This window comes from Saccostrea cucullata, unplaced genomic scaffold (assembly GCF_032062105.1).
Source record: "Saccostrea cucullata isolate Sc308-1 unplaced genomic scaffold, CSIRO_AGI_Scuc_v1 ctg16390, whole genome shotgun sequence".
NCBI classification, from domain to species: domain Eukaryota; kingdom Metazoa; phylum Mollusca; class Bivalvia; order Ostreida; family Ostreidae; genus Saccostrea; species Saccostrea cuccullata.
Window position 1 is genome coordinate 3,610 of NW_026941512.1, and position 9,802 is coordinate 13,411.

The window sequence follows — 9,802 nt, forward strand, 5'->3', positions numbered from 1 at the left end:
ATTGCTGCATAGGTAAGGGTAGTTGACGACTGTAAAGTTAAAGTCATCACGTTTATCATAGAGCTTGGTTGTTAGATTACCATTAACGTCTTTTTCAAGTAAAATATCTAAATATAAAACAGATGTGTCAGACTCGATCTGTGATGTCTCTTTTCTCAAGCTTGGAATTTTTAAGTATCCACATCTGATCTGATAATTTATAAAGGAAGAGTAAAGAAAGATGCTTGGTTGAACATTTACTGGAACCCGTTATGTATTTTTGTTTAAAGGATTTTTATGATGTTTCGGAATCATACTTATACTATACATAATATAATTACAAAGGCTCGAAATTCTTACGTACATGTAAATTATAATATGCAAAATGGCTTTCGTTTTTGAAAAAAAATGCTTAATGTTCATCACCATCGATCAATTTCATTGCAAATATCAGTTTACATCATTTGAAAGTTCATTTCATTAGAAGGAATAAAGAAAATTCTTCAATGAAGATAGAACAAAACTGTTCTCTTCATAACAAAAATGAAATTGAGTATGCATTACATTCAAAACACCCTGTTAAGTGTTTGCGTACATACAATCTGTAGAGAGATAGTTACACACAGACTTGAAACAAAACTCGTATTCTTCCTGTAAAAGAAAGTATAAATCGGTAATTTATTACTTATACATGATATTGATAATTTATTACATATGATTAAGTTACTGAAAATTCATTTCTTATACATTTGATCCATCTAAGAATATAAGAGACCACTAAAAATACAAAATTGATTAAAGAATGGATATAAAGGAACCTTAGTAGAAATCATTTCTGGTCGGCGACAATGAAGTTGTTGTACAATGGTAAACATATCTATCTCGCCGTCCAGTTGTAGTTGTTGTACTGCGTTGTAAACAGCAATAAACAATCCACAACAGGATGCCCCGTCCCTTTTAAAAAAAATGTTATTCTATCTTTATGATATTCTTGTTTCATCAACTAATTTGTCAATAATTTACTTCGTTTTAGAAATTGTTCATACATAGAGCGACATGCTCTTAAGCATCGAAGCAACCGATAAGTTCATGCTGACGGTATATTGCTGCATAAGTAAGGGAAGCTGACGATTGAAAAGTTAGACATCACGTTTATCATAAAGCTCGGTTGTTAGATAACTATTTCAAGTAAGATATCCAAATATGAAACAGATGTGTCTGACTCTGTGGTATTTTTTTTATTCTAAATTAACCGGGATATATCGTATTGACATAAGAATGGAAGAAATCATTGTTAGTTGACAAAACGTCGTCGATATTTCTAAATGTCGAGTTGAATGAGCTACACAGCAAGTGTTTTCTGCTTTTTACATTTAAGATATTGGACAAATTCTGCTTCACATGAATACAAAAATATAGGCCTGCTAATAACGGGGTTCAATTGGTAACCATTGAAATTGCAATTGATTGTTGACCTGATCTCCACCTTAAATCACATAGATATTGTCAATCAGAAACTCATGCATCTTTTAATATCTACTTCAGAGTAATTGTATATACAATCACGATATTTTCTAGAAAATAATTCTCCAAATGACCAATGACAAGATTAGTTAATTTACGAGTTCTGTTTTATTGACACAGTCACACAGTACTCCAGAAGCTTGTCTTTCATTACTGGTAACAATTTATGGGAGGAGTAAAGAAAGATGCTTAGTAGAACAAACGATATAACAAAACCTCAATTACCTCGAACATTGTTTTTGTGTTTCCCGCCATGTTTGAGAAATCGAGGTTTTCATACTAATTTTCCTATATTAAATTTCAATCTTGTAATATATGTAATAGCTAGGTTATTTATTTTTTTCCATGATGCATTAACATCATTTTTTGTATAAATGCATTGCGTATGCATCAAAGATTTATCATAATATCCATGCTTTCTTTCATTTTGTTCTTACGAAATAGAATGAAAAAAATGCATAGTTTCTTTTCTTTTCATTTTTTATTATTTTATATATATTTTTAATATTATTTATCAAATATTTTTATTTTAATGAACATTTTCTTCATTGTTAAAACATCCAAATTATTTAATGACGAAATTAACGTTAAAGTAAAATCGGCGGCGTTATGAAACTGACGATAATGATAATAAAAACATCAGACAGAAATTTTAATGACACAACCAAGCTAACAACTAATTTTGATACTTTAAAGTGATAACTAATTTAAATTAGTACCTGCAATCTCCGAAATTACGAATTTTTTTACTGTTAAAAAAATTGGCGTGTAGTATCCAAGCTCTGAAGCAATTTCAACGTTATGGAGAAATTTATCATGCAAGCTCTGAAAATTACATTTATTTAGTTTATATAGGTTTTGTGATGAAAGTTTAAAATAAATCTGTGAATTTAGCGAAGATATAGATAAAAAGTGCCAGTGTGACAATAGTGATAGTGTTTAAATTATTAATATTTGTTTTGTTTTTTGATAGTATGAGAAAAAATATTTTCAGATGTTTGTTTTAATTTTCTAGAAACAAATTGAATTCAAATATCTATAAAATATATTTAATATTTGCTGGTTTCTTAAACTGGGGGCGAGTTGTCTTGAATGGGGGCGAGTTGTCCTAAATTGGGGGCGAGTTGTCCTAAATAGGGGGCGAGTTGTCTTGGGGGCGACCTGTCTTGGGGGCGAGTTGTCCAGCATTCGTATTATTATGTACCTATGAGATGTATGTCTCTTGGTTTTAATAAAATCTGAAATTTACAGCTTACTTGGATAAAACAGTTATATGACCGTCATCTATAGATTTTCTATCCAAGGTGATTTGCTTTATCATATCTGTTAATGAAGATATCTCAGCGGGAAAAAGCTCATTGAGACACCAATCAAGACATTCATATATCTGAACCATGTGTTTCTCCTTTGTCTAAAAATTAAATCCAAAATTAAAATATGTACATCTAAGATTTCAATACAAATTAAAGTAATGTAAATGCTTTATTTTTTTACTAATGATTATTTCTAAGAAATGCACTAATATGATTAAACATTACATTTTTGATCTGTATTTCAGCTCTGGTCTTTCGTATCGTATTGCTCAGTGTTGTCTGTAAGACTTTTGCTATTTTGTATGGTCCAAACTGAACTATCTTTTCCCCTTCTTTAGACCATTCTTTTAACTACATGAACATGCAAGATAAACCTTTTCAGAGAAAATTGTTTATTTTTTAAATAAATGCATATTAACATACATAATTTGTTTAAGGATAAATTAGCATCTGCTAAAAGAGATTGATCACTGTGTTCAAGTAAGTGTTGCCTTTTAAATTTTTCTTTCAACAATTTTTTGACCATTTTTCTATATGCTCTTTACTATCAATTTATTTTTACTCCAATAGTATGTTAGAAAAAAATCAGACTTAATTACAAAATCTTTTTCACTGAGCCGAGAATGTATAAACTTTTTATTTGAGACGATCATTAAGACAACATGCATGTAAAGATAAAACATGAGACATTCATTTAATTATTCATTATTACAGCTTGAAGATAATAATATATCAGATGCCTTACCTCCTCTATAACTGTCAGGGAGTTTAGACAAACCAGGAAAGTTGACTCATGATCAACCAGCAAACGAACAAGATCGATCGCAGAGCCAGGAACCGGATATTGCGCAGAAATAAACTCCTGGGATTGTGTGAATGACTTTTTCATAAAAGATAAAGTTCATTTTATTTGCATTTGTGCTTCCTTTTCTATGTCTCAAACTGCATGATTATTGGTTTTTATTAGTATTTTGTATCAATGTAAAAATAAGAATTTTTCATGAAACACTGAATACGGGTGAAATTAAGAATTAGGATTCATACCGACACAAATACAGCATTGTAGTATGTTCCTCGCCCTTTTACGCTAGATATTAAATGAACCAAGTACCTCTCAACTGAGATTAAAAAAAAATATTTCAACGATTATTGCTTGAATTTCATTGCTACATTTAATATGTATTATTTAATATTGAATATCAATGGATCAGAAACTTTCCTATCTTTTATTTTACAAAAGCAGTACAATTCGATTAGTTTGTTATACTACGATAAAGAGTTTCTTTCTTTTCTTTATAGCTGAGTTTATGATTATAAATTGAAAAACGATAGGCATTCCTAGAAATGTATTTGCAACTGAGATCAACATTTGTCCAGACCATACTTTATTGTTAGTTTTAATTATTTTTTTTTCTATATTGCGCCTATAAAGGAGAGCTTAAGTCACTAACCTGGTAAAACAGATTCCGTCCTATTTTGTTTTGGATGATTTTGCCCAGTCTTGAAATCTTTTGCTTCGTACTTTGGTTGTAAACAGGTGAGAGCCTAGTTAGAATACGATACATATATATATATATATATATATATATATATATATATATATATATATATATATATATATATATATATATATATATATGACATTGTATAAAACTAAAAACAACAGAAACTTCTATACTTTACTATGTATATGCAAGTATTTTATAAATATATATTTCTGAGAATTTTTTTTTTTTATTTCGATCAGTGTTATCTTTATTTTTTGGCTAAAATGAGTCATATTGATTGTTAAGTACGTTGGATAAAGGTTATCTAAATGTCCCTTCCTATTTCTATTACTTTAAACTAGTAAGATAAGCCTTAAACATTGCATTTTTATCGAAAAGGGATCCTAGTATATCACAAAGCTAATTTGAGTCACTGATTTTTTTCGTTTGCCTATCATGACTTGGGCAACACGGCGGAGATGCTGGCTTACTATGTATGATAAACTTTACGTTGGGGAATATAGGGGATAATAAGATAACCTAAAAAAGATTTTTTTAAAAAATCGTAGATAATGTACATGTTTACACGTGGAAATCAAGGCTTAAAATATATTTTTTTAAATATCTCAAAACATTTGACTAAATGGTACATAATGGTCAAATTGATATATAAAAAAGGACGCAATATGCGCAAATAGGAATCAAGAATTGAAATGCATTGAATTCCTACGTTGAATTCGTTTGCGAGATCTTTCTTTGTTTCTGGTTTATCTAATTCTCCATACATCTTTAGAAAAGTGTCCTTTGCGATAAATTGTCCTTGTCGTCTGAAGAATTCGTAGAGCGCATGGTAAAGGAAAATATACTGCTCCTACAATTGATGATCAAATTTAATTTTGCATGAACTTTTTTTATTCTATGAGGAAAACAAATACAGAGTACATGTAAAATTTTTGTTTGAGAAAGAAGGTATAGTTTATGCAAATTGAGACTTGTTGATAAATAATTAAATATTCACCTTTACTTTTGTTGAATCTATTTCAATCAATGTTACAAAATAGAACTACTAAACAGGTCCATTAAATACGCTTTGAAATAATTTTTATGTTAAATTAAGTTTTTATTGGTTGATACGGACGATCTTTCACTGAAGAAATTATTAGCACTCGAATGATACCGGGTATAAAAAAATGAAAGAAAAAATGAACAAGCTCACATACCCCACGCTCCCCCAAAACTCAAAGTGCCAAAAATCCCGGGAAGAATAAAGGAATCCTGATAAATTGAACATCTACACATTGACTGTGTTCTAAATATCTGCAAAGTTTGACAAAATTCTGTGCAGCGGTTTATGAGGAGTTGGGCTGACAAACTGTTCACCTCTATATTCAAGACATGACCAAAAATTTAAGCTGAAAAGTGCCGAAATTCCCGGGAAAATTAAGGAATCGGAATTTCCTGGTAATATGCACATCTACACACTTTACTAAATATCTGCAGCGGTTTATTAGAAATTGCTCTGACAAACTGTTCATATCCATATTCAAGACACGGCCAAAAATTTAGGTTGAAAAGGGCCGAAATTCCCGGAAAATATCAAGGAATCGGAGTTTCCTGGTAATATGCACATCTACACATTGTGTCCTAAATATCTGCAAAGTTTGACTGAATTCTATGCAGCGGTTTATGATGAGTTGAGCTGACAAACTGTTCATCTCTATATTCAAGGTATGGCCAAAAATTTAAATTGAAAAGTGCCGAAAATCCCGGAAAATATCAAGGAATCGCAATTTCCTGGTAATATGCACATCTTCACATTGTGTCCTAAATATCTGCAAAGTTTGACTGATTCTGTCTAGCAGTTTAAAAAGAGTTACCTGAAAAACTGTTCATCTCTATATTCAAGGTATGGCCAAAAACAGACTTGTTTACCCATATTGTTGTCTCTCAGTATTTTTTATTAGATTTGTCTGCGAGATTTGGAATTTCCCAGTAAGATTTCACTTTCCATCGATTTTACAAATATTAATGGAGAGCGCCTACTTTTCTGATTACTAAAACGTGGTTTAATAACATGGTCTTTGCTATTTGTTCCACAGCGTTATGCCAAACCGACATAGCTTCTGTGTTTGAAATCTTTTTTAGCGATTAAAACGCGTGAAACTGAGACAGATCATAAGAATTAATTGTACATGTATATTATTGTTTATCGTAAGAATATTGTATATGATTGTTTAACGTCCCTCTCGAGATTATTTCACTAACATGGAGACGGCATCACTTGCCGATGGAGAGCTGAAAATTTTGTCCTATATCTGGCACTCAGGGCTATTGAGCAGGTGGGATCTTTTTCGTGACAACACCTGCGATACGGGACCTCGATCGGTTGATACGGTCTCATCCGAAGTGCCGGTCTCCACGTCCCAGAGTGGGATTCGAACCTACGACGTAAGGATAAACCTCTTACTTGGCGACTCTAGAGTAGAAGCTCTAACCACCTGATCATAACGAAATATTACAATCAAATATATTTCCTATTTTCGTATTTTCATAATAGGAAGACGTGAGACGTATTTTGGACTAAAAATTCGTACAAAATACGGCGAAATCGTAAGAGTAAACAGGTCTGCAAAAATCTAAGTTGAAAACTGCCGAAATTCACGGAAAAAAATAAAGGAATTGGAATTTCCTGGTAACATGCACATCTACACATTGTTTCCTAAATATCTTCAAAGTTTGACTGATTCTGTGCAGCGGTTTAAAAAGAGTTACGCTGAAAAACTGTTCATCTCTATATTCAAGGTATGGCCAAAAATTTATGTTGAAAAGTGCCGAAATTCCCGGATAAAATCAAGGAATCGGAATTTCCTGGTAATATGCACATCTACACATTGTGTCCTAAACATCTGCAAAGTTTGACTAAATTCTGTGCAGCGGTTTATGAGGAGTTGCCTGACAAAAAAATAGGACTGACGGACTGACTGAGACACTGACTGACTCATTGACTGACGGACGGGTCAAAAAAATAATACCTCACACAACTTGTTGTATGGGATATAAAAAAACGGATAAAGTGATTTAAAGGCTAAGCTTAAGGATGTACAACACACCTACCCCAAAAAAATCCTGTCGTTTAATTTTCGTTATTTTTGTATATTTAGTACATGACTATATCTACTGCATGTATGCACATTTTAGACAAGATCGTTCGAGTGGTTTATGGACAGGAAATTCCAAAAGTTACCCCCCTTTAGTTGTTTACAAGGAGAGAAAATTTTTAATCAATGAACTACTTAAACTCTGAATTTCAAAAAAGCCAGGTTAGATATAAATGTCAAATTTTATTGACATTCCTTTAACCATTTAACACAGAAACATAGTCATCTTTTTGGTATAAATATCATCAAAACAATTTTTAAAGACCTTAAACTGAAAAACTATGAATTATCTGAGCCTTGAAAATTGTGTATTTTTCAAATTCAAATTTTTTTTTGTGAAAAAACCTGTCGTTTAATTTTGGTAAAAAACTTACTTTGGGTAGCTGGTAGTAAAAATAATCTTCATAATTTTTTTGTATAATTTTTGTACGACCAGTTTTGATTTAATAGCGAAAAATTACCCCCTCCCCCTTTCTCAATAAATCACGTTCCCGCGCGTCTTTCAGACGGGGGTCGATCACTTTGCTATGAATCTACAAATACACATTTTAAAAAAATCAAATTGGAATATTGCTTTTGCTTCAAAAATATATTAACTTACAAATTTAAAAGTTCTCATTTGTAAAGCATATTTAAATGTAGATTTTAGGCAATTTTTGAATACCCCTACCACCCCCACCCCTTCCTTTTTTGCGTCGCAGACCATTAGCGTTTGACGAAACGTCATTTACAGTGCAAATATACTAGTATTTCGTCATTTGAATCCCGGAGGTAAGCATTAGTTTTTAAATGCAGAATAAATATTGACTACTGTTCTTATATGTATCAGGAAAAAATTACTGAAGGATTATAGTGTTTAGCCCATATATTGTATGCGTTATGCATTCCATATCACATGCATGAAACCTGGATACGAATTCAAGTTATGTTGAACTTGAATATGTTGATTTTTAATTTTATTTCTTTAATTTTATTTATTAAAAAAATGATGTATGTTCAACTCTCCTGTGATATAAATGGAATAATTGTAGTTTCTTTCATCCATTATTTCAAACGAGACAGTATGTGGCCGTGGGGATACATCGACATTTGCATTGATGCACACCCCTCATGATATTGTACGCATTCTTTCAATTCGTTGCTTCTAAAGTTAAAATGAAAAATCCTTATTCGTCCACATTAACTTCAAAATATCAAACATTAAACTCTTCATCTATTTCAATTTATATCAAATCGCACATTGATATTTTTAAAAATCTTATAGGCTACGTTTTGTTTTGATTCGAGGAAATGCGAACCGACATTCTTGACAGTGACAGAAAGTAAAACGATTTGCTGCAATAGGATATTCATAAATGCAGATAATTTCAGTACTAGTTAACAATTTTTTTTTCAGTTATATACTTACATTGTGTATATGAGGTCTATAGTATTCAATTCTCGGATTTATCAGTCTTGCTGTAAATATCTGATTCTGTGGAAAACCGTGAATAAAGGGAGGAAAATAAACATCTCCTATATTTTCAGAGTTGTTCCTCTTTGATCAGTAAGGGTCTGAGAACAACATCGATTTTACATTGTAAAAAGTTTTTTGTTTGTATATTGTTGTTTTATTTAATTAAAGAAGAAAAACAATATTTATATCGTAAATGCACAAAGTGTAATGAAGACCATTAATCGGAATGTTATATAGCCAATTAGAAAAAATGCTGCGCGTTGATCAAGAATACAATTTATTGTATATGAAATGAAATGAAATAAACATTAAGGAATGATATTTTATTTCTCGCTTTCTACGGAGTTTAATCGGGTTAATAAAAAAAAATACTTATTGATTGAGTATGGTACGCATAATCGCAGCCAAGCCCCATATGCCATTTTTCTTTTGTGATTGATATACATCGGGATCGTTTTACTCGTCATTTTGACGCTTTATTTTTGACGTTAAATTTGACGTCACGTCAAACGTTCAATTGAAATCGCAAGAGTTATCTCCCCCAGTGTGTTGTACGTCTTTAATAAATAATAAAATATTGATAATAATTTCTTTTATTTGAAATGTAAGTATTTTAAGGGATGCTCACTACTCCATGGCATCTGAGCCCACCCCTGATGTTTTGGAGGTCCGTGTTTGCTCTGCTCTTATTTTGCATTGTTTTAAGGACTTTGAACTTGAATACTGTTCATTATATTCATATGTTTCATTAGTTCAATGAGTATACTGTCGATTGTCAGAGATGCTAAGTCCTTCATGGTACCTAATCCATCTTTGTTTTCGAGATCTGTGTTTCCACAGAGTTAACATTGTGTTGTTTCAGTGTATTTTTGAGTTAAATTATTG

At 31.4% G+C, this 9,802-nt stretch overlaps 1 protein-coding gene across 1 annotated transcript; it reads right to left on the reverse strand.

Moving 5' to 3' along the window:
- Window positions 1-223: 223 nt before the first annotated feature.
- LOC134257970 (receptor-type tyrosine-protein phosphatase kappa-like) lies at window positions 224-5,205 on the reverse strand. Its single transcript, XM_062740542.1, has 8 exons — window positions 5,034-5,205; window positions 4,268-4,361; window positions 3,861-3,934; window positions 3,562-3,696; window positions 3,042-3,167; window positions 2,760-2,914; window positions 798-933; window positions 224-630 (listed from the first exon to the last, which is right to left on the reverse strand). The coding sequence occupies exons 1-8, from the start codon at window positions 5,088-5,090 to the stop codon at window positions 559-561; spliced, it is 849 nt and encodes a 282-aa protein (XP_062596526.1). The 5' UTR covers window positions 5,091-5,205; the 3' UTR covers window positions 224-558.
- Between the last annotated feature and the right edge of the window lie 4,597 nt (window positions 5,206-9,802).

Excerpts from the sequence above, each read along its gene's own strand:
- LOC134257970 (XM_062740542.1), bottom strand. The coding sequence starts at position 5,090 with ATGTATGGAGAATTAGATAAACCAGAAACAAAGAAAGATCTCGCAAAC. Across the intron at positions 3,168-3,561 it reads CCCTGACAGTTATAGAGGAG|TTAAAAGAATGGTCTAAAGA; the intron begins GTAAGGCATCTG and ends ATGTTCATGTAG. Across the intron at positions 631-797 it reads CAGAAATGATTTCTACTAAG|GAAGAATACGAGTTTTGTTT; the intron begins GTTCCTTTATAT and ends TTTCTTTTACAG.